Consider the following 26213-nt stretch of genomic DNA (forward strand, 5'->3'; position numbering starts at 1 on the left):
TGTCATCGCGTGACATATAAGTTCCAAACACTTAAGCAACTTTGAATCCTTCAAATACGTAATTGATTGTTGCGCTCAATTTTATTACATTATTATTAATTATTAATATAAAAAAATTTATCATCTCTCTTTAATATAATTTTTAGTTTGCATAATTACAAAGAAATATTAATTTTAATTACAAAGAAATATATGCTCCCAACACGATGTACTAAAAAATCTCCATTAACTATATATATGGAACCTATTTAAAAATAACCATATGCTCCGATTATTTTCTTTAAATTTTATGATATATTATGTTAATTTTATTTATTAAAAAAATAGAGAGAGTAGAGTGGAGCACCACTTTTCGGTTCTATATATAGTAAGTATCCTATTAGGACATGTATGTCATCATCAATCCATCTCCAAAATAGATTTTTTTTCCATTACAAATCTCAATTTTTGGGACAAACAAATGGCAGAAGTTAGAACACATAACCTTGTTGAGAAATCTCATGTTGCTCGAGCATCACTTCCTAGTTCTACAACAAGAACAACCTCGTCTCTTCCCCTCTCATTCCTTGACTTGCCTTTAGCTGGTCCTGTTTATGTCAAACGCCAATTCTTCTATCAGTTTCCCCACTCCACACACCATTTTTGTGAAACTACACTCCCCACTCTCAAGCACTCTCTCTCTCTTATCCTTCAACACTTCTTTCCTCTAGCTGGAAATCTCCTTTCTCCTCCACCACCCCACAAACCTTTCATTCGCTGCACTGATGATGACGCTGTCCCTTTAACCATCATTGAATCCAAAGCCGATTTCAACCATCTCTCATCCAACCATCCTAAGAGTCTCCATGAATTGGGTCACCTGAATCCCGAGTTGACATTCGCAACCATGCATGATGACACGTTCATTTTCCCATTAGTGGCATTACAAGCCACGGTGTTCGAAAGCCATGGCCTTTGCATCGCCATCACGTACTGTCATGTGATGGATGGTAAGTGTTGCAATCATTTCATGAAGTCTTGGTCTTCCCTTTGTCAAAGTGGTGGAGTTGACTTGACACTTGTAGAGAATTCACCACCGTGTTTCGGTAGGGAAGTGTTGAGGGACCCCAGAGGAGGACTCGAGGACATTTTTTTGAGAGACTATTTCGTAGAGAGATCAACTTGGAAGGACAAGCTCATTGAACAAACTCCTAAACACGAGGAGTATTTTAAGGCGACGATTGTCTTTGGGAGAGATGACATTGAGGGTTTAAAAAGATGGGTTCTGGAACAGTGGAAGAAAAATGACGAGTTTAACTGCCCGCAATATTTGTCAAAATTTGTGGTTGTTTGTGCTCTTGTGTGGACTAGCTTGGTTAAAACAAGATACAAAGATGATGATGATGAAGATGTTAAAGAAGAATACTTTCGTTTCGCTGTAGATTGCAGAGGTCGCCTTGGTCATCCTGTGCCAGAAACATACTTTGGAAACTGCTTAGCGCTGTGTTATGCCATGCTTAAGAGAAATGAGCTTAAGGGAGAGGATGGTTTTGTGAATGCGGTGAAGGTAATTGAAAAGACAGCGAGTGATATGAAAAGTGAGCCTTTTAAAGAAGCAGAACATTGGAGGGCTTTGTTTGTGAAAACGTTTGTGTTGGGAACTCCGTTGCTAGTTACTGGGTCACCTAACTTCGATGTTTACGAGACTGATTTTGGATTTGGAAGGCCAACCAAAGTTGAAATGGTACATTCCTTCAAGTGCATGTCTCTAGCCGAAAGTAGAGATGAGGAAGGAGGACTTGAGGTTGGTCTGGTGTGTAAGAGTGAGGAGTTTGAATATTTATTTTATGTCCTTCAACAAGGACTACAAACTACAAAATCCTCAGTGTGTTAATTACGAGATATTTAAATAAATAAAAAAAAAAGCAAAGCAAGTCTATCCAAGATTAATTTTGGGTTAAGTTAACGTGGTTGACTTTAACTTCCTCGAGTCTAATGGTTTCAATTTCTATTTTTGCAACTTGGTTGTTTAGTTCCAATGGGTGATTTTTGACGTTTTTTTAGGCGTTCAATACCATGTGCTAAAATAATTAGGTATATCAACGTAATGTTTTACCATATGCTTTTAATTAGCTAATTAGTCTTTATATTTATTCACACTTTACATTTTAGTTTTACACTTAAATAAATTATGTTTTAATTTTAATATGACCAATTTTTATCTTTTAATTGACGTGGTTTACGTCAGCTTTGTGCACATTTGGCATGCTTTCAATTGGTGAGTTTGACAAATTAATTATTGATTTTAGTTTTTACAATACAGTTTTTCAAACTGTCTTTTCCTTTCAATACCTACACATCCAACTTTTCCATGTTTTGGGTGGTTGAAAAATAACTGTTAACTTTTACCAGTTCTAATATTATCGATTGTGATTATGGGTTTTAAATTATGTGCTTGACGAGGAATTCAATAAGACAGTTCAATCATATGATAGATGGCATTGTTTATTAGAGACCATTTAGTAGTGATAAGACTAATTAAATTATACTGAGATGGTTTTAACTGGTTTTTGGTTATGCAGCTTTTTCTTTTTTCCTTATACCTTGGGATCTATACTTGGATTCAGTCATTTTAAACTAAAACTAGTTTTAAATTGACGTTTTTTTTTTTGTATGTTTATTATAAGAAATTTAGAAATTGAAGAAAAAAATAATAAATATTCTTAAGTTTATTATTAAGTTGAGTAAAATCAACTTTAAAAATAATGTATAGATATAGAAAGTTAATATATCTATAGAAATATAAATAGTAGACTTTATAAAAATACAAAAGGTATAACATGTGCAAAAATAGAATAAACTCTCTAAAAGTATAAAAATATACACACATATGTAGAGTTGACATGCTAAAAATACAAAAGAGTATATATTGTTAGGCTCGTCTAATCAATGCATTTATAAACTCATTCAATATTTGTTGATAGACTTGTCTAATCAATATATAAACACACTCGTCTAAAATGTATTGTTAGACTCGTCTAATTAATATATTTACAAACTCCTGTAATATATACTGCAAGACTTATTTAATCATTAAATGGATACAGTCATCTAACTCACCTCATATGTATATGAATAGACTCGTTTAACATATATTGTTAAATTGGTCTAATTAGTATATGGACAAATTCGCCTATTGTGTGTTGCAACACTCGTCTGATTAGTGTGTGGACATACTCGTCTAATATGTATTCTTAAACTCATATAATCAATATATAGAATGAATCGTCTAATATTTTTTGTTATACTCATCCAATCAGTATATGGACAAATTCGTCTAACGTGTATTGCTAGACTCGTGCAATGTTTTTTTACTATACTCATCTAATTAATGTATGAACAGACTCGTCTAACATGTATTTCAAGATTCATCTAACTATAGGGAATGAACAAACTTGCCTAATTAATAGACTCCTTTAATTTGTGTGTGGAAAGACTTGTCTAATGTATATTACTAGAGTCGTCTAATTAATATATGAATTATTTGTTTAATGTGTATGTTTAGACTCCTTTAATTAATACATTGACAAACTCTTCTGATGTTTTTGCTTTGCCCATGTAATCAATGTATTCCTAGATTAGTCTAATAATTTTTTATATTCATTCAACCAACGTATAAAATGACTTGTTTAATATTTTTTTGGTAAACTCGTCTAATTATTGTATGACAATGTTGCACAAATTTTTTGTTATATTCTTCTAATCACTGTATGAAAAATCTCTCTTATGTGTACTACTAGACTCATGTATTGTTAAACTTGTTTAATCAGTATAACATTTATTGTTGAACTCATTAAATTAGTCTATATTTACTTTATGTGTATTACAAGATTCTTCTAATTAATGAGCTCGTCTAATATGTGTATTGACAAACTTGTCCAATGTATATTGCTAGACTAATTAAGTAAAATTTGTTATTTCTTTTAAAAATATAATTGTTTAAAACCTTATATGAAGTTATATATGATTCATGTGAATTTTTTATTAAATAATATTCAACAATAAAAATATTTATATAATAATTTAATAAAATAATCCAAAATTTATGCATAATTATCATTTTGGAGATTTATATAAAAATTTTAAATTTTAGAAAGTAATAGTATTTCTTTTAAAACTAAAATAGTAATTTATTAAATATTGAATTATATTATTGTTTTCATAATAATCAGTTTAAAAAAATTAAACAGAATATATATATATATATATATATATATATATATATATATATATATATATATAAATTCTTAAATAATATTATTTTAAAAAAAAAGAATAAAATATATTTTTTAAAATTTAATTTGGATAATGAATAAGTAATTATTAATCATAAAAAGTTAAATTAAGAATGAAGAAAAGTAGTATAAAAAAATTAATATTTTAAATATAAGTTATTCTTTTATAATTTCTTTAATGGCCAATTAATTAGAAGTTATAAAAAATAAGATTGAAAATGAAAAAAATAATATAGACAAATTAGTTTAAATATAAATAAATAAATAAATAAGTAAAATAAATTTTATACACATGTGACAATAAAATAAATATAACTAAAGTAGAAATTACAAAATAAAATAAAATAAATAAATAAAACAACTTCCATACACATGCGACAATACAATAAATATAATTAAAAGTATCAAATGATTAAAAAAATAACTTTTAAAATATTTAAAAAAAACATAAGTAATAAAATAAGTTTTCCAATATATTATTTTCTTATATTATAATAACTTTTTTAATTTTCTTAGTTTCTTCCCACCACTTGTGTATAACTACCATTCGGAAAATTTAAAATCATTCTATCAATTAATTTCACATGTAAAAACCTGTGCAAATGTACAAAGAATAAATAAATAAATGACACAAACATGCTTCGCAGAAATTGATTGCATGAAAACAACAACTGATTAGAAATAAAGTTGCCTTAGCTCGTTCGAGGAAAAAGTCCACGGGCTTAGTTATTAATTAATCACTGTTTCAAAAGCTGCGATTACACGCTTTTGGAAAAAGAAGTTATGTAGCTTCTCATCAATCACAACAAACATACAAAACGCCCACAAATCGACAGTTGAATCTGCAGTTTTTAGCATGCATAATTGGAAATTTCTCTGCATTTGTGGTATTCTTTTAAAACATTTTTTATTACTTCTTTTCAGATGAAGTGAAGTTACTGATCACATCCCTACATTAAAAAAGTAGTTAGCGTAGAAAACTACCATTCGTGGTACGTGTGATTATTAATTAAGAATTGGAATTGTAACATCAACATTGTGTACATTCTCAAGGGAATAAATTCTTAAAAACCATACTTAGAACAAGATAATCATCAAATTTTAATAAATATAAAATCTAAAAATTCTTATTAAAGTTTGTAGAAACTAATGATGTTTTATTTCTAACAAATTTACTATGAAGGTGGAAAGAAAGACTTAAGTTTATTTGAGAAGATTTTGGATATTTAATATAGATGATTTGAATTAATGAAAGGATTTGGTGAGATAGAGAGAAAGAATATTTGTAATAATTGTGATTATGTTATTCTCAGACATTTATTTTCTTTTTTAAATTATTATTGTGAATTAATAAATAATATAAATTAATACTTATATTTCAAGAAATAATTCCTTTTCATTTTCTTAACTTCTTTCTCTAGTTTTTCTATATATTTTAAAATATATAATAAGGACAATTTTACCTTTACAAAAATAAAATAACATATTATATAATTCAAATCCAGTGCAAGCGGTAAGTAGGAGTGTGGAGAAAAGAATAGAAAATTAAAAATTGATAAACATAATCATTAAAATTGTAAGACCCATGAAAAAAAAATATTTAAATTTAATAAATAGTTATTTTTTTATTTTTTATTTTTATTTTTATAAAGTTAATAAAAGTATGGTAAAAAAAAAAAATTAAAATTTATGATAGGTAACAATAATAATAATTTCAAAGGAAGGAGTTTAAAAATTTGAGAATTTATTTTAAAAGTAAAAAAAAAATGAATGAATAGTAAATAGTAAATAGTAAATAGTGAATAGTGAATAGTGAATAGTTAAAAAAAAATATTAAAATAAATTGTGGAAGAGGACACTCCACGTAGAATCAATTATTCAGAGATAAGAATGGTGAATAAAAAATAATTTTTGAATAGTAAAAATGAATAGTAAAAGTGAATAGTAAAAATGAATAGTAAAAATGAATAGTAAAAATTTTTGGCTATAAATAGCCAAGGGGGGAGGATGAAGATTTGCACCAAAATTCTAGGGAAATTGTGAGAGGAGAGAGTTGGAGGAAATTCTAGTTGAAGAGGGAAATTCTGGAAGTTTCTGGAGAACGGTTTGAGAAGAGGAACCTAAGTCTGGAATAGAGGTAAGGGGAGTTACATTTTGTTTGATATTATTTTGAGTCTTGTATATGTTGCTTTTAGTTTATCTTAAATCTTGAATGTGAAGTATTTTGTTTCTGTATGATTTTGAATTTTGGATGAGAACATGCTTCTTTGTTTAGATCCAAGTGTGATAGTTGTAAAATGTGATGTTGATTATGTTATGCCATATGTATGCTATTAATTGTTTATTGTTGTATTTTTGGATGGATTAGAAGTTGTCTAACCGGCTCTGCCAGATTCAACTTCTTGTTTCCCCATACTTTATATTGTTTTCCTTATTCGTTTTTATTTTTGGATGGATTAGAAGTTGTCTAACCGGCTCTGCCAGATTCAACTTCTTGTTTCCCCATACTTTATATTGTTTTCCTTATTCGTTTTTATTTTTGGAAGGATTAGAAGTTGTCTAACCGGCTCTGCCAGATTCAACTTCTTATTTCCCCAGACCTGTTATTATTCTTATTATTTAATTACATTGTATTCCTGGAAGGATGAGAAGTTGTCTAACCGGCTCTGCCAGATTCAACTTCTTGTTTCCCCAGAACTTTTATTGTTCTATTTAATTTTTATTGCATCTTCCTGGAAGGATGAGAAGTTGTCTAACCGGCTCTGCCAGATTCAACTTCTTGTTTCCCCAAGAAATTTTATTAAGATTATTTTAATGATCTTCAAACATTTGATTCTTCTCCGGTGACAATTTATAGTAATATTTTATTATTGTTAATTTGTTTGTAATATATTTATCTTGTATGATTTCTGTGATGAATGTATTTTATGATGTTGATATGAAATTATGCATCTGAACATGATATGAGTAGTATGAGAAGATTTTGTAATAGTATGGTATGAGTTGATAAATATGAACATGATATGAGTCTCGCGGAGAGATTTTGTAGTAGCATGGTATTGTGTACACGTTGATGTTGAGGGTCCTGTATGGAAGGTCATCCTGGATACTCTAATAACTCTCCAATCTCAAGTAGAGAAGGATGAGTTAGGTGGTGAGAGGGGCAGGAGGTCCTTGTCTATGTCCCAAGTTTGGACATAGTGTTAACGGACTAACCTTGTGGTTGACAAGTTGTATCTGGCCATGATTTTTAGTATGAGGAGTGGAGGTCATCACAAGTGCACGACCATCCGAGACTTCCATCAACGTTAGATCCGGATAATTGAGTCTAGCAAAAAAATCATTTTCATAAATATGAGTTAGGCGTAGTAGTAGTATCATGCCTCATTTTAATAATTGGTTGCATGGTAGCTCACCCTTATTTATTTGTGCATGTACCGGAAAAATCATATTTTTGCGATGATCGTATAACGTATTTGTTATACGGGAGCAGATGAAGGAGCGTCGTCTAATCCAATACAAGTGAAGACGGAGGAGGAAGGATAGTAAAGAAAAACTCGGGTTATCTTTAAGTTGAAATCTGAGTTTAAATTTATGTAATTAATGTGAGATATTTTATATTTTCAAATGAATGACTGTAGAAATGTTACAGTTTTCATATTATTTATGTAATATCAAGTATGAGAATTTGGGATGTTACATTAGTGGTATCAGAGCAGTTCGTCCTTAGAACTTGCGGGTTGTGTGCCTTTCCGTGAAGAGTTGAGTATAAATGACATGAATTGTCATGTCTTTCGAAGTTTAAAACATAGAATGAGTGCAACCGACTTAAGGTTTTAAGAATAGAAAAGCATCTTGATAAAGAGAAATGAGGGTGCACACTCATGACTTTATCAAAGAGGAATTTCCTTTCTTAATTCTGAAGGTTTGAGGTAAGAAAGAGTTAGAGTTTTAGTGTTGTTTCCTGTAGTAATTCATGTCTTGTTCTTGCCTTTGTGGTGGTGTAATGTGCTCTATAATAGTAGAGGAATGCAGATTCAAGGACAACTTGAGTTGTATACCTTTATTAGAATTAGTTTAAGCCTTTGAGACAAATTCTTGCCTCGAAGATAAGGTGTTAGAAGACTAAAAATTTAGGCTTCAAAGGAAGAGTAAAGATGTTGGTGTTTAGAAGTAATGTTTTAAGAAGTTTTCCAGAACCAAATCAGGAGATTAGATATCTTACGAAGAGTTGAGTTCAAAGGCTAGATTAAGAGAAGCTCTGGATAAGCATGAATGTAGCAAGGTTTGAGAAATCAGTTTCGTTTACTATATCAGTAACATTAAAAGTCATAAGAGAAGGAAGTGTTGGTGAGAAACGGAGTGGCATTGTGTGAGATTGGTAACATGGATCGATGTATCAGTAATGGTTGGAATCTCAATAAGATAGTGGTTAAAAAATAAATAAATAAATAAATAAGTAGAAGAAGAAGATTTTGAGAAGCAGTCAGATAAGGCATAGAGTATAGAAGAAATGAAGTATTTTAAGATCTTAGTCTAAGTGAATAATTGTCATTCTTTCATAGATTTAAGGCGTGATCATAAGAGAGGTTTGATAGTTTCAATTCGATTTTAGGTGGTTATGGTTTTAAGAAGTGTTGAGTTTAAGGAAAACAAACGATTATATATATCAGAAGTTGATCAAGTTAAAAATGGGTTTAACGAAGATAAGTGGTGAAGAAAAGACAAATCTTTATGGTGTATGAATCCTTGGTTGGTGTTGTGAAGTAGGTATTAGAATTTTCACATGATATTATCTTGGATTATTAGTCTGTGTGTAATTTACATATATTATGTCTAGTATAGGGTTGTTGTAGTACCGTTCAGTTAGGTGCTGATTTAGTACTGTTTGGTTTGTTACCGTTCGGTCAAATGATTATTGGGAATCGTTCGGTCAAGTGTTGAGTTGTTACCGTTCGTTCAAATGATTATTAGGTTCCATTCGATTAAACTCGTTTTAAGATGGTCAGTTTTAGGAAATTAATTTTCTTAGATAAAATTCATCAAACAGTGGGTATGCGTAAAATGTAAAAAGTATAGAGAGCAAGAAAATTCAACACAGAATTTTTATCCTGGTTCGATTCAAAAGAATCTACATCCAGTTGATAATCACAATAAAGAGTGATTAACGTTTTCACTAAATTTTTTTAAAGATTTACAATAGAGTGAATAAAAAGAATGATAAAAACTCTCCTTCGGCAAACGAACCAGAACAGCGCAGATTAAAATCTTCCTTCGATAGACGAACCGGTAGTTACCGTCTTGACAACTCAAAGAGAACCGCTTCGATTTTCCACACACTGTATTCTCAAAAAGCTCATAGCTATTTCCTTAGAGTTTTAGAAGAACCTTATATAGCCAACTATTCTGAAATCACAGAGATGAATTATAATTGTCATAGATAAACGATTAACCATTACCCCGAAGATGGTCTTACCCTTGTAATAAATAAAATCTATCTTACACTACTTAAACAAATTAATGCTACTAGAAAAAAAAAAAAAAAAAAAAACCGACAGATCTGACTTACCTTACCGTGAATCAAGAGAAAGAAAAAAAAATGATAGTTAGTTAGTTTACGTTAGATTTAATTAATAATACTAATAATACTACTACTACTAATAATAAAGATGTTCTAGAGTCGATCAGAAGTGATCGTTAATTATTACACTCCAACAAAAATAAAATAAAATAAAATCATAAAGACTATTCATCGGTAGAAGGCGGTCGTAAGGAAAGCCCCGTGGAAGGAGCTTTGATGCGAAACGGCATGGGTGGAGTAACTTTCTCTTCTTCTTCATGTATAGCGGGGATGGGAAAGAGATCTAGGAGCCTTGGAGTCTGTGGAATTACCCATGAAGGATCTTCGGTAGTGAAAAAAAAAAATTATAATAATAATAATAGTAGTAGTCAGAGATAAATAAAGAAAATTAAAAAAAAAAAAAAAAAAGGTTTACCATACATAAACGGCGGAAGGAGGGCATATGAAGGTTCAGATGTACCAGGGACGTTTTGCGGCAAGCGTCGATGTTTCACCCGATTTCCATGGTTTTGAAACCAACAATAGACGCTATATTCTCCAACTTCTCCGTACTCCTTGAGTCGTCCTGTAATCTCGCGAATTTGATCTCGACTAGGATTAATGATCCCATGATTGAAGATGTTCAGCAAGATTCCAACTTGTTCCGGGGTAGATCGCCATCGTTTATGAACTGTCTTGGCTTCCATATCCATTTTCTAAGTTTTTGGTGCATAAAGTAAAGTAAAAGTAAAAAGATTTATTACAGTGAAGTCAGGTTCCAATTTAAGTTAAGTTTTTCATTTTGCTTCTTCTTGTTAGTTCAATTTTCATTGTCCAATTTTTGAAGTCTCAATGTCCAAAAATAGATCTGTTTCACGGTCCTCGCAAATGTTCCTAAACGGATCTATTTCGTGTCCATTTTGTGCATACATATAAAGTTTTTTTTTTAAAGTTTCATTTTTATGGGGTACGTGGCGTTGTTCTACCCGATTGTCTCTGCCATACCTTCAAACGAAGGGAGATTAACGTCTGGTTTCCAGCCGATATACCCTTATCTTTGTTAAGACAGTGTATTCTTAGTTTTAGTTAATAAAAAATGAAAAATAGTAGAAGAAGAAAGCAAGTAAAGGAGCAGAAGTAATATAACGAGCGGAAAGTAAAGAAGAAGTAGAATATAATTGCGAGTAATAAAAGCTCAGAAAAGAAAAAGTGCATGAAAGGAAGCAAGAAGAAGAAAGGAAAGAAAAGAAGCAAGAAGTAAAGAAGAAGGAGAAGCTGGGTAAAGGAAAGGAAAAGATAAGAGAAAAGAAGTACTTACTCGAGGCGGAGCAAAGCCCTGGAACATAAAGATTGAAGCTTGCCGAAAGGCTCTCGATCTATCACACTCAGTCGTTCTAATCCCACAAGCTCTCACACTCAGAACTCTCAGCGCTCAGATCTCACTCACACCCAGAGGATCGCTCGAAAGCTCTCTCACTTAGAAGACCTCACACTCTCTCACACACTCAAAAATCGCAACGCCTCAAAGTGTCGCTCAACGCGGTTCGCTCCTCCTTATATAGCCAAAATCTCACTGTGCCCACAGTTCCGGTCAGGCATACCGGAGGCTTCAATAGTATCGGTTAAAAAAAAATAATAATAATAAATAAATGGTAGTAGTATCTAATCTTTTCTGCATTTTGGAAGTATAAAATATTCAAATTAGAAAGGATCTTCTAGTAAAATAATTTAACCATTCGGTATAGAAGGTCATATGATAAAATGGTTTGGAGAAATATCAACTTAGTCAGAGTGGTTTGGAATAGGAAAACAGGTGACTATACATGGGAATTAGAAGATGATGTAAAACATTCTTATCCCCATCTTTTTTTGTGAAGTGTCGAATTTTCGAGGTCGAAAATTTTTGTTGTTGGGGAGAATGTAAGACCCATGAAAAAAAAATATTTAAATTTAATAAATAGTTATTTTTTTATTTTTTATTTTTATTTTTATAAAGTTAATAAAAGTATGGTAAAAAAAAAAAATTAAAATTTATGATAGGTAACAATAATAATAATTTCAAAGGAAGGAGTTTAAAAATTTGAGAATTTATTTTAAAAGTTAAAAAAAAAATGAATGAATAGTAAATAGTAAATAGTAAATAGTGAATAGTGAATAGTGAATAGTTAAAAAAAAATATTAAAATAAATTGTGGAAGAGGACACTCCACGTAGAATCAATTATTCAGAGATAAGAATGGTGAATAAAAAATAATTTTTGAATAGTAAAAATGAATAGTAAAAGTGAATAGTAAAAATGAATAGTAAAAATGAATAGTAAAAATTTTTGGCTATAAATAGCCAAGGGGGGAGGATGAAGATTTGCACCAAAATTCTAGGGAAATTGTGAGAGGAGAGAGTTGGAGGAAATTCTAGTTGAAGAGGGGAAATTCTGGAAGTTTCTGGAGAACGGTTTGAGAAGAGGAACCTAAGTCTGGAATAGAGGTAAGGGGAGTTACATTTTGTTTGATATTATTTTGAGTCTTGTATATGTTGCTTTTAGTTTATCTTAAATCTTGAATGTGAAGTATTTTGTTTCTGTATGATTTTGAATTTTGGATGAGAACATGCTTCTTTGTTTAGATCCAAGTGTGATAGTTGTAAAATGTGATGTTGATTATGTTATGCCATATGTATGCTATTAATTGTTTATTGTTGTATTTTTGGATGGATTAGAAGTTGTCTAACCGGCTCTGCCAGATTCAACTTCTTGTTTCCCCATACTTTATATTGTTTTCCTTATTCGTTTTTTTTTTGGATGGATTAGAAGTTGTCTAACCGGCTCTGCCAGATTCAACTTCTTGTTTCCCCATACTTTATATTGTTTTCCTTATTCGTTTTTATTTTTGGAAGGATTAGAAGTTGTCTAACCGGCTCTGCCAGATTCAACTTCTTATTTCCCCAGACCTGTTATTATTCTTATTATTTAATTACATTGTATTCCTGGAAGGATGAGAAGTTGTCTAACCGGCTCTGCCAGATTCAACTTCTTGTTTCCCCAGAACTTTTATTGTTCTATTTAATTTTTATTGCATCTTCCTGGAAGGATGAGAAGTTGTCTAACCGGCTCTGCCAGATTCAACTTCTTGTTTCCCCAAGAAATTTTATTAAGATTATTTTAATGATCTTCAAACATTTGATTCTTCTCCGGTGACAATTTATAGTAATATTTTATTATTGTTAATTTGTTTGTAATATATTTATCTTGTATGATTTCTGTGATGAATGTATTTTATGATGTTGATATGAAATTATGCATCTGAACATGATATGAGTAGTATGAGAAGATTTTGTAATAGTATGGTATGAGTTGATAAATATGAACATGATATGAGTCTCGCGGAGAGATTTTGTAGTAGCATGGTATTGTGTACACGTTGATGTTGAGGGTCCTGTATGGAAGGTCATCCTGGATACTCTAATAACTCTCCAATCTCAAGTAGAGAAGGATGAGTTAGGTGGTGAGAGGGGCAGGAGGTCCTTGTCTATGTCCCAAGTTTGGACATAGTGTTAACGGACTAACCTTGTGGTTGACAAGTTGTATCTGGCCATGATTTTTAGTATGAGGAGTGGAGGTCATCACAAGTGCACGACCATCCGAGACTTCCATCAACGTTAGATCCGGATAATTGAGTCTAGCAAAAAAATCATTTTCATAAATATGAGTTAGGCGTAGTAGTAGTATCATGCCTCATTTTAATAATTGGTTGCATGGTAGCTCACCCTTATTTATTTGTGCATGTACCGGAAAAATCATATTTTTGCGATGATCGTATAACGTATTTGTTATACGGGAGCAGATGAAGGAGCGTCGTCTAATCCAATACAAGTGAAGACGGAGGAGGAAGGATAGTAAAGAAAAACTCGGGTTATCTTTAAGTTGAAATCTGAGTTTAAATTTATGTAATTAATGTGAGATATTTTATATTTTCAAATGAATGACTGTAGAAATGTTACAGTTTTCATATTATTTATGTAATATCAAGTATGAGAATTTGGGATGTTACAAAAATAAACATAAATTTTGAGAGGAAAAAAAATCTTAAATAAGAACAAAGTTTATGCGAAAATAAATTCGCAATCTTTATGACATAACAATTATCTTATTAATTTTTATTAATATTTGCATATTTATTTATTATAATATTAAAATTTAAAAAAACTGTCACACTAATTACATAGCGAAAAACAAATATTTTACTAAAATCCATCAATTTTTTTTAATTCAAACTATTGCACTTTTTATTCTATTTTTTCAATTTTCTTTTCCTTCTCACTCCCACTCAATTACAAGAAAGCATAGATCACTCCAGATCAACCAAGCTTAATACAAACAAATCATAAAATCAAGTCAAGCTTTACTCATTGAATCAGCTTTAAATTTTGCTTATAATGACACTAATAAAGTCAGGATTGTGAAAGTTGAAGTTCTTGTTTAATGACAGAAACTAAATATTCAAATTGTGTGTTTGTACACACCAAGCCAACTTCAAGTCCTCCTTCCTTTTCTCCACTCTCTGCTAGAGACATACCCTTCATGGAATGTACCATTTCCACTTTCTTAGGCTTTCCAAATCCAAAATCAGTCTCATAAACAGTGAACTTGGGTGACCCTGTAACTATCAAAGTACTTCCCAAAGCAAACATCCTCGTAAATGTTTCCCTCCAGTTTTCTGCATCCTTAAACAGATCACTTTTCATATCACTCACTGCCCTTCTCATAACCTTCACCGCATTCACAAAACCACCTTCTCCCTTCAGCTCCTTTCTCTTCAGCATTGCAAAACATAACGTTAAGCAGTTTCCAAAGTATGTTTCTGGCACAGCAGGCTCAAGCCAATCTCTGCAATCTGCAGCGAAACGAAAGTACTCTTCTTTATCTTCTTCGTATTCGCTTCTGTGTCTTGTTTTAACCAAACAAGCCCACACAAAGCCACAAGTCACCACAAATTTCGATACATGTTGTGACGTGCTGAATTCTTCACTTCTCTTCCACTGCTTCAACACCGATCTTCTCAGCCTCTCGATATCATCCCTTCCAAAAACAATCGTGGCTTTGACATAATCTTCAGCATTGCAAACCTCCGAGCTTTTCCCAGCGAGCTTTTCCTTCCAAGTTGACCTCTCTTCAAAATAATCTCTTAAGAAGATAGCTTCCAACCCTTTGGGGTCCTTCAACACTCCCCTGTCCATGCACGGAGCTGACTTTCCTTCAAGAGTCAAGTCAACGCCACCACTTCGACAAAAGGAAGCCCAAGACTTCATGAAATTGCTGCAACAACTATCATCCATCACGTGGCAATAGGTGATCGAGATGCAGAGGCCCCGGTTGGGGAAAACCGTGGCTTGCAATGCCAGCAAAGGGAACACAAACGTGTCATCGTGTGTGTTCGTGCATGCTAACTTGGGAACCAAGTGTTCCAAGTCTTTGAGACTTTTGGGGTGGTTCGATGAGAGGTAGTCGAAATCAGCTTTGGACTCGATGATAGTGAAGGGGACAGAGTCATCATCGGTGCAACGAATGAAGGGTTTATGGGGTGGTGGAGGACACAGGAGGTTTCCGGCAAGAGGGAAGAAGAGTTGAAGGGTTTGAGAGAGAGAGGTTTTGAGAGAAGGAAGGGTAGTTTCACAAAAATGGAGTGTGGAATGGGGGAAGTGGTAGAAGAATTGGCGTCTGACATAAATAGGACCTGCTAAAGGCAAATCAAGGAACGACAGAGGAACAGAAGAAGTTGATCTCATTGATGGACCAATCTTACATTTTTCAACGAGTTTGTGTCCTCTAAGAATTGCCATTTTCTTCATGATATTTCATGAAATGAAACGAACTTATATAGACGAGCAAACATGTATGTTGGAGAGGTTTAAATGCATGCACATATATATAAATTTTCCATGATCTTGGTCTTTCCGTAAAGTCATACATGAAACACGTACATGACTTAATTCTCAAGGAAAAGCATAGCAAATATATATTAAATTATGACGTATTTCTTACAAAGTAATAAGTTGTAATTTAAATTTTTCATTAAAAATTAAATACACGATTTTTTTAATAATTTAAAGCTGTCAAGTAAAACGTGGCTTTGATAAAATTAAATTAAAAAATAAATTAATATGTTTTAAAATACGTCTTTATTACCCAAAGTTACTTTTTTCAGAAATATAACTTATTCATTTCTTTATTTTTTTGTATTTCTTTGATTTATGTATTTCAAAATGTTTATAAAAAGAATGCTCCTGATTTGTGAGAAAGTCATACGCAGACACGTTCACGTTCATATCAAATTAATATGTTTAGCCGTACTTAATAAGCACGGTGTGCTTATATTTCAGCTCATTTGAGTCAATAACTGAAATGCTTTAACATATTATCTTTAAATTAAGAAAATAAAGATATCACCTTAATTAATAATAAAATGAATTATTAAATAATAAAAAACTAAATATGTTCATTATGAAATGTAAGATTCAATTAATAAAGGTCTAGAAATTTAATTCCATTCTCAATTAGTGGACTTTACATTCCAACTCTTACTATTATTCAAAATGTAACGACCAGTAATCACAAATTAACAATCATTATGAGCCGGAATTTTGATCTATAACTCCATTGATCATCTAAGAAAATGTTTCGAACAAATGAATAGAAACTTTCAAATTCAATGAGACCATTTGAAACTGAATATTCAACTGTTAATTTGTCGGTGTGTTTTTTGTATTTTTTTCTTTTGAGAAGTTACGTAACTTAATTTTCTGCAGTGTTTTCTGCAGTGTTTAAAGGGTAGAGGAAGAAAAGTATGTGGTTCAGCTTTTAGAAAGTTAATTAATTAAGCATTAGACTCCGGGACATTTTCTTAGAAGGAACATACCAAGAAGTTGTATTCTTAATATTAAATTTAAGAGTGAAATGTTATAAGAAAATCATTAAAATATTTTGTATCCTCTTTTTTTTATTAAAAATAGCCATGTAATTAAATGAAATTTTAAAATTGCAAGAAGTTAAAATATAAATAAAACGTTCTTATGATGTATTCTTATAATATTTTATTATTCAAATAACATTTATAAGAAAATATTAAAAAGGATGTGATAGGACAAAATCTTATATTAGAACTTTTAAATAAGAAAACTTTTTTATGATCAGTATTCTTCGTATTGCCAAAATTATTTTGACGTGTAAAAGTAATAGATAGAATAAAGCAGATTTTGCATAATACAAGTTTTACGCAACTAGTGGGAAGAAACCAGGAAATAGCTAGAAAATATAAAAAGGCTGACTTCAAGTCGTCGTGTTTGTCTGCTAATAATACTTCTATCCATGCTCCAATATGTATGCTAAGAATGAAGAAAACTCATAAAATTAAATATAAGATATATAATTTTTATAAACCAAAATTTAATGAAGTTTTTTTATCAAAAATATACAATTTTTCATATTAGTATATTGAAATTAAACTCATTGTTATAATAGTTAATAAATAATCGTAAACAATATTATGGTAACGTATATTTAATTAGTAATTTAATTTTTATATTTAAATTTATGATTATTTTAATATTTAAATCTATATTTTTACGAATTTTAATATATGTTAAATAAAATCAATTTAGTTAATTTTATTAAATTGGTATCAACACTATTTTAAAAATATAAATATCAAAATTTAAGTTTTTTCTTTTTGGTTTGACACATGATATTTTTAAAATTTTGACAAATCTAAATAAATTATCGACTTAAAAAAAGACCAAATATACTAACTAATCCTAATCAAATAATACAAAATTATATAACTTAACATGTAATCTAAAATTGAAATCTTGACAAGTTAAATTTGAAGAAAGAGAGTTTTGATGTCTCCTAATTCGAACATGTTTAGAAGACATAGATCTTATAGAAATAAAAAAGTTTAAATAAGTTTTGAGTGGTATTTTTTGTTTTGTTTAGTATTTAATAAATTGATTTGTTTTAAGTTTGTAGTCCCTTTTTTCTGTCCTTAAATATTGATATATTTTACATTATATTTGTTTCTATAAACATAACTGTTTACACACAGAAAATTAAGAGAAAATGCAAAAGCCAAAAATTAAAAAATTAAATAAAACACAGACGGATATGAAGAGACTTTTAACGATAAAGTCCCTGCCACGATCTATAAAGTACAATTGATTATGTTTACAAATAATAAAACTAAAATATTAATAATACACTACAAAAATTAATAATTTTTCCGGGGTTTTTTTTTTCGTTTCCGGCGGTTTTAACCCCCGGAAAGTGCTTTACCCGCGGTTAGAGAAATCGCGGAAAAAAGCTCCGTCACTAAAAAAATTACCGACGGTTTTTGAAGAAACCGCCGGTATTAGCGGGGGTTTCTCAAAACCGCCGGTACTAGCGGGGGTTTCTCAAAACCGCCGGTACTAGCGGGGGTTTCTCAAAACCGCCGGTATTAGCAGGGGTTTCTCAAAACCGCCGGTATTAGCGGGGGTTTTCAAAACCGCCAGAACTAACCGGGGTTTTTTAAAACCGCCCCTATTTGTAGGGTTTTACCTAATCGGGGTTCTAAAACCGCCGGAAATGTGTACAATTTTTTTTTATTATAATAAAATGTAATTATGATAAAATTAGTTTTATTGATCATACATATGAAATAATATTAAATAAAATTGAATATTACATATAAAATAAACTATATTGTTCAATATTTTTTAATATGGTCATACAACTAATTGTTCATATATATTAAAAAAGAAATATCTTCAACTCTAAATTAAAATACTAAAAGTATGACTGAGATGTTCATTACATTACTAAAAAGAAACAATGTTTAATTTTGTTCTTTATTACATTTCTCATTGTTTGACATACTTGCTTTATCATATACCTACAATATAACAGAATATACCTACAATATAACAGAATATACAGGTCTATAATACAACAAGATAGCAAATAAATCAAAATAAAATAGATCTAGCCACTATAATCCTCACTCGAACTGGTGATACATTGCAAACAAGCCAATATGGAAGACCGAATTCCTTTTCTTAACATCAATTTGGCAGCTGAGAAGCTAACAGGATGGACATCTCCATCCTCCCAGGAGAACCTTCATAGCCATTCTTTATAATTTTCATGAACTCCCCTTTTACTGAATCGATGTCCAGGCTCTGTTTTCTCACTACCAACATATTATGTAGGGTTAGGGTCACAAAATCCTTGAGTAACCTCTAGCTGCAGCAAACAAAGCTATATGAGGAAATGACAACAAAATTCACTTTTGATTGATTCATGATTATGGGTGAGGTTTCCAAAAGTAACATTAAAATTAACAGCAACAGAGGACATTTTTACAACATAAATATTTATGCCAAGCCCATAAAAGTGACCTTAATATAGTTATGGTTTAAATGGAAAACATCATGTCTCGTAAAAGAAAAATATTTACAAATAAATAGTGAAGCATCACCAGTGTGATTATAATGAATGGTATGGATCATGGTCACTTCTAAAGTAAAAGTGAATGTAATTATATGGGAAACCAAATTTACCATTTGAGCTACTTACATGCAGAAGAAGAGACTTATTTAAATGGGAGCATCAACCTCAATTATGGTTATCCACGAAGAAAAGAGTAATTTGATACATAGTGCATTATGATTAAGTCGCTCAGGATAAAATATAAATAACACAGGTAAGAAACATGCATACCAAAAAGAGATCTAGGTTAAGCAATACAACATACACTTGCCGCATTATGTCCAAGAATAGAGTTAGTCCTGATAGGGCGAGCCTTTACCCTTGCATAACCAAGTACAATACAAGATCAAAGTTACATAGTTTGTTTGGGAGAAAATATTATGAATTGTTGTTTTTAGCTTTGAATTTCTTTTACTAATATACTTTATATCATACAGAAGAATATAAGTTGTCATAAGTGTATTTCTTCACCATACAACAAGTGAAGGTAGTGTAAACTACAGGTTGATAGTCTAGAGTGTTATGTTGATTTTAACTAAATTTATTATTATTTAAATGTTTCAGTAAGTATTTTATTCTTTTTAATATATAATCCACATAAATTTTGCATAATTTGAAGCATTAAACTATGATAGATATAACGTATGTAACGTTGTTGTCAGTTTTAAAATAGCTTTAAAATCCCAAAATTTCATAGACAAATAATTTATATATTAAGAGAGAAATTGAAATAAGTAATTTATACTATGAAAATAACAAAGATAATAATTAATGAGTAATTACTTAAAATAATTAATTGAATGATAAAAACCAACACTATTATAGATGAATTAAAAACAAAATTATTTTAATTTAATTAGATATGTAGAGTTCTCTGCATATATAACTTTATCAAAGGAAGCACATTTAATATCACAGTCACATAATACGTTGTCTCCATCTCTTGTACAGAAAATAGTATTTAATCATTAAATTACAAAATTATTCATATGAGGTAATGTTTAATGAGGTACAAACTTGACAAAGTTAACTGAACATCTGTGATTTGCATACTGCAAAAAAAGTTATTCCATTGACACTAGCCACACAATTGCTAAAGTGGTTTTCTCAGAGTAAAAAGTGATTCGCCATTAACAAGGCTTTGTCACAACATAAAAATTTGAAGTGGTTTTCCAACCAATTGTATGGAAAATGAAAATGAAAAGATGCCTAGAACTCTTAGTTAATCAATTTTTTCATTCTGTAGAAAATGGAAACACAGACCATTATGTGTAGATCAAAATAAATGGTTACTTCTGAAACATTAATAGCAGAGCTAGTGACACTCCACTTCTTAAAAGGCTAAGTAAAGGCTAACGTAGAGGAATAGAAGAATGAAGTCTAAAGTACACACCTGCAAGCATGGAAGGATGACAAGTCTTCTCATTTGTAAATAATGAATGAACATCAAAACATACCTGAAATTAAAATTAAATTATTGTTTTTAAGCGATACTATCCGGTCATCATATTTAAATGAACTTATTTGACCATGTCTACTTTGATTTTGCAATATTAGGATAATACCTTGCCTAAGTATTTAAATGATACAATAAGTTCAATCAAATGGTTTATCAGAAGCAAAACCATACAAAGTGATTTTTCACCCTTTGGCAGGTCTTTGCATCATAAGAAAATCACTGGTTCAGGCGTTGAGGTTGGAACCTTATTCTGATTCTGACATAGACCAAAACACACTATCAATAAAGGGTACTTATTTTTGTTTACAAGCAGAGGGATATGTAATATGTGTTTATTGATCATCGCATGTCATAAATGGTCTATACATGACCGAGTCTTGAGGGGATATTCTGTCACAGAAATTTCATCAACAAATTGGGAGTCTAGTAATATTTTAACAACCAAAACAAACAACAATTGTTATTAAAATCTCATAATACTTACATGGTCTTGTCTTCTTGGATCTCAGTTTGTCTACATGAGACAAAAACTCATGAAAAACAGATAAGAAAAAAAAGTTCATTTATGGTGAGGAGGAGCCAGGAAGGCTTAGGGAAGCTTCGTCCAAGGGAGCAAGGTTCAAGCAAGAGACTCAGATCCACATGGGAAGAACAAGGCAATCAAATGGTTACATTGACTTTGTGATTGGATGAAGAATCTGACAGTTAGAGTGGAAAAACGGCTCCATGCAAACCAGTTGATCAAAACAAAAATTTTGGTTCTTCTTTTCTTCTAAAGTTATCATGTCATTTTATTATTTTTTAAAACACATTACCTTAAAAAGGTTGTTTTCATGAGACACTTTTGAAAATCAATAAACTATTGAGAACACAGTTAATGCATGGTAAAGTAAAATAATTCTACACACTCTCATGCTTAAGTATTACAAATTCATTAACTTCATAAAAATTAAGGTTAAAAATTTTACAAACAATTTCAGAAAATATACTGTGTAATAAATCATCCATATCAGAAAAAAGTTAAACCTGTGTAATGATATCAGTTAAACTGTATAATAAATAATGTAGTTATAGTTGGAAATCTGGTCTTTACGGCACTACTGTTGTGAAGATTGAGATTGGTAAGCAAAGGCAATTTTATTAAGGTTAAATTCGTTATTTGCAAATGTTAATCATTTTTATCAAATGTCACATTCATGATTCCAAACTCAACAACATAACAGGAGTAACGAAGCTACTCTCAAAAGTTGGAAACAATTTATTAGCCTAACCATAAAATCCTGCTATGTGATTTATTTTTCCATTAATTCATACCTAAATCATATTTCAAGTCTTCTGCACTGAGCTCTTGCACTTCCTTTTGTTCTCCTCCGTCAAATTCTCACACCACCTCTTCAAAAACTCACACTCCACCTCTATTTCTTTCAGCGCAACACATGCACTCTGGTTAGAGAAAAAAAAACCAAACCAAACAAAAACATAAAACACACGAAATTGATCGGAACCTTGTTGAGAGTGTTGTGTTCTTTCTATAATAAGATATCTTGACGAACGCCTCGTTTCCAAGCAAGGAACCAACACGAAGCCACACGGATGCGGGGAACCAACACGAAAATTGTTTGAAGATTGTGATGCGGGGAACCAAACGGATGCGGGGAACCACATATCTGTTTTGAAGAAATTGTTTGAAGTTTAGATTATGCTGAAGGAATGAAGGGGTTTGGGAGATTGAAGGCAGCGGGGAGAGAAAATTAGGGTTTGGGGAGATATTTAGGTTATGCTGAAGGAATGAAGGGGTTTGGGAGATTGAAGACAGCGGGGAGAGAGAATTAGGGTTTGGGGAGAAATTTAGATTATGCGGAAGGAATGAAGAGGCGGGAGAGGTAAGGGAAAATTATTCTAAAAATTAAAAATAAAATATTTAGGGACAGTTTTTCTTATTAACCGCCGGAAGTTATCGGGGTGTCTGAAACCGCCGGAAAATAACCCCTCCTAAAATATATTATTTTTGTAGTGATATAATTGATCATATTGAAAATATTTTATTATTATATATATTTAAATTGTTATAATGTAATATTTACTATTTTAATTCGTGAAAATACGTATCTATTTTTCTATAATGATAAAAATAATTAAATTAGATTATATTTATAAAAAAATATAATATAATTTCATTATAAATACATTTATTTTTTATATATTTTTTATTATATACAAATATTTTAATTTTAAAAAGCCATTAAATAGAAAAATGATAAAATTTAAAAAAACCAAGAATAAAAATTGATAAGAATTTGTATATACTAAAAGCGATAATTCTTTTAATTATTAATATTTAGCATTATATTTTATTACATTATAATAATATCAATAAATTAAAACAAATTATTAATAACATGTTTTCTATATTATAAAAATAAATAATTAATAGGCATAATTTTTATATCATTAAATATCAATTCTTTATAATATATTACGTTGAGACAAAATCAGATTATCCCGCAACTCATGTTTTGATGTTTATTAAATAATGCTTAATGAAATATTGATGTAGAAAAAAATGTCTAAACAATTGGATTTGCCCAAAAGACAAATGTTTTACTAACAAAATTATCTATCTAAAATTACTAGGACAAAATAAATATGAGAGTAATTCTAACAATGAAAATAACGTCTGATACAAATACATACTCTAAACGCTATCAAAACTAGACACGGAACATATTGTGCACGATAAAAGATTTTGTTAAGCAAAATGCTAGCTCAAAAACTTGTGCAGATGAAACTCTTAATAGAGTGTTTATACTCCATATGCAAAGAAAGTGTTTCTCATTGAAATCTCTCAATAGATTAAATGAGAAAAATAAGTTAGCTTCTTATGAAAACAAAAGTCCAACTCTCATGTAACACTAGGGATAAAATAAATGTCTCATTCCAATACAGTAACGGTTAAACACTTTAACCTTGAAAATGCATCTTATGTTTATAGCATCAGATGAATATACATTTGTTTTATCAAACAATGCATTTATTAATGAAATGACAAATGATAAAATGTCCTTAAGATGCTACATTGTTTATCGTTTATCAACGTTCAAAACATTTAATGTGTGTACGAAAAAAATATTTCGATACTTGTATACTTTGTTCTTTGATATCCGTACAGATCAATAAAGCATAAAGATATGATCATAATCACGACATCCAAGAAAAATACGTTGTGATAAAAGAAGAAAATTATGAGAATGTTTCCTTGAAACCATTTGTCTTGTCACATCGTACAAGGTCATGTTTTGCTTAAGGCTATAAGAAAAGATATGGTGATCTATAGTATAGACCTGAGCTTGACCAAGCTACTAAAAAAGTTTATTAAGCCTATCTTAATGGTGAACTCAGTATCCAACGATCATCTCAAGAATTAATATATAAAGAAGATCAACCAAAGATAAAGTAGTTGTTGAAAAATATAGAAGAGAGAAGAGGTGAAAAAGAAAGAGTGAAAAGTAAATGAAGAAATATATTCAAGAACTTATTTGTTGAAGGTTAGTTTTTGTTTTCGTTTTGAAGGTTAGTTTTGGTTTTCGTTTTGAAGAACTTATTTGTTGAACTTGTTTGTTGTTTTTTTTAACTTGTTTATGGTTGTTGTTTGGTTGAATTTGTTTGTCGTTATTCTTTGGTTGAACTTGTTTGTTGTTGTTTGATTGAACTTTGTTGTTGGTTATTGTTGTTTGTTGTTGATCAAAGATCCTACTATATAAAATACCAAAAACTTGAAATTTGTTGTTTTTCTGCTTTTCAGATATGGTAGAGTTGTTAAAAAATGATCACAATTAATTAAAAAAAAATAAGTAAAAAATTGATTAACATCGTATATTGACAAAATTTGACATTAAGTTAACGTCGTATATTGACAAAATTCGATGTCAATTTAACGTCTCCTGATATGACGTTGTTCGCGAATTCGCCGTTAAAAGCCCAAAATATTTGACGTTGTACGCAATTTTTGTACTAGTGAGCAAAAGAAGGAAAAAGAAAAGAAGCAAAGAGCAAGCATCAGAAATATGGTTACACACTACTACGCTTCAAGCATACATCATTTTATGCTCTTGAGCTCAAAGGAACAACCTTATCAATTATTAGACTATGCTTTAATACTTTCATCCTCTTGTAGAGAGTTACTCAAGTTTGTAACTAAACAAAATTTCAGATTGTATTGTACTGAAATAGTATCCTTTCATTGAGAGTTTCTAATATGTATCTTGTAAGACTCCCATAATGGATTTGTTGTAAATTTTGGAGAGAATTAAAATACTTATAACTAAGAGTAGGTAAACTCAGACTAGACATGTTGTCTAGGGATAGATCCTGAAGAGGTTAAACTTGGACTAGACGTGTTGTTTAGGGAGCTAATAGTGACGAATAATACTCAATCAGGAGTGGGTAAACCAGGTCTAGACTTGTTGTCTAGGGATAGATTCTAGAGAGGCTAAACTTGGACTAGACGTGTTGTCTAGGGGACCAAGAATGGTTAATACTTACAACCAAGAGTAGGTTAAATTCGTGTAATATTAAAAAGATTATTTAAATCCCTTAAGAGTTTTTAAGCGAAAACTAGATGTAGCTTAAGATTGAGTAAACCAGTATAAAAATTGTGCCTTATTGTTCTATTTCTTTTAAAAACGATTTTTAACTTTTCTATATTATTGTCTAAAAGAATTTTTATTTACTTATCTTATAAACTCAGCATCCAAACATAGCTCAGTTACTCATATTCTTATTATACATCGTCATACGCTACTTTGCGAAAATATTTTGAAAACACTATTTATCTTTTTGTCTCTAAATTTTTTTTCCTATGTACTTTAGATTATATACGGAATCAATATATATACTTTTATATTATAAAAATAAGTAATTGATATACATTATAAGTTTTATATCATTAAATATCAATTTTTTTAATAACTGATATATGATGTAAAAAAATAACTGGACTCATACACTTTAGTTCATTATGGATATTGAGCTAAAACTATTTAGTTTAACCTAACTATTTTTTTATAAACAAAAATTGTGTATTCTAGTTCGGATTTACTAGTAGATTAACTCATTTAGAGATATATATTTTTTAATTTATTTTTCATAATCATTAATTTATAACATAATCAAAATATTCACATATTTTACTAACATTATTATAAAAGTGATAACATATTTAAAAACAAATAAATTAAATAGTTAAACTATTCAAATAATATAGAATATATTTTAGGAAAAATAATTATAATAAAAAGTAATTAGAACTATTAAATAATTATAATAATTAGAATTATTAAAATAAAACATTTTTTTGTCAACTTAACTTACATAATTAGAACTATTAAATAATTATAATAAAAAA

At 30.2% G+C, this 26213-nt stretch overlaps 2 protein-coding genes and 1 long non-coding RNA gene across 5 annotated transcripts; 1 reads left to right on the plus strand and 2 right to left on the minus strand.

The window, feature by feature from the left end:
• The first annotated feature begins 361 nt into the window (after positions 1-361).
• Positions 362-2082, plus strand: LOC124847760 (coumaroyl-CoA:anthocyanidin 3-O-glucoside-6''-O-coumaroyltransferase 2-like). The gene has a single exon (XM_047325320.2). It carries the CDS (start codon positions 461-463, stop codon positions 1871-1873), a length of 1413 nt encoding a protein of 470 aa, XP_047181276.1. The 5' UTR covers positions 362-460; the 3' UTR covers positions 1874-2082.
• A 12118-nt stretch (positions 2083-14200) lies between these two features.
• On the minus strand, positions 14201-15713 carry LOC124847759 (malonyl-coenzyme A:anthocyanin 3-O-glucoside-6''-O-malonyltransferase-like). Its single transcript, XM_047325319.2, has one exon. The coding sequence runs from the start codon at positions 15675-15677 to the stop codon at positions 14280-14282; it is 1398 nt and encodes a 465-aa protein (XP_047181275.2). The 5' UTR covers positions 15678-15713; the 3' UTR covers positions 14201-14279.
• Positions 15714-18775: 3062 nt separating this feature from the next.
• Positions 18776-22701, minus strand: LOC124848472 (uncharacterized). 3 transcript variants are annotated; one of them, XR_015780103.1, is made up of 5 exons: positions 22315-22701; positions 22124-22224; positions 20916-21065; positions 20744-20807; positions 18776-19104 (listed from the first exon to the last, which is right to left on the minus strand). It is a non-coding gene; the product is annotated as an uncharacterized LOC124848472 (long non-coding RNA). The 3 variants fall into 3 exon arrangements; XR_015780104.1 differs by having other exon boundaries at positions 20981-21065; positions 22315-22699; XR_015780105.1 differs by lacking the exon at positions 20916-21065 and having other exon boundaries at positions 22315-22693.
• Positions 22702-26213: the final 3512 nt, after the last annotated feature.

This window comes from Vigna umbellata, chromosome 6 (assembly GCF_029865625.1).
Source record: "Vigna umbellata cultivar VRB3 chromosome 6, Vumbellata_1.0, whole genome shotgun sequence".
Taxonomy (NCBI): domain Eukaryota; kingdom Viridiplantae; phylum Streptophyta; class Magnoliopsida; order Fabales; family Fabaceae; genus Vigna; species Vigna umbellata.

What these genes read in the sequence shown, in the direction of transcription:
- LOC124847760 (XM_047325320.2), top strand. Translation starts at nt 461, where the DNA reads ATGGCAGAAGTTAGAACACATAACCTTGTTGAGAAATCTCATGTTGCT.
- LOC124847759 (XM_047325319.2), bottom strand. Translation starts at nt 15,677, where the DNA reads ATGAAGAAAATGGCAATTCTTAGAGGACACAAACTCGTTGAAAAATGT.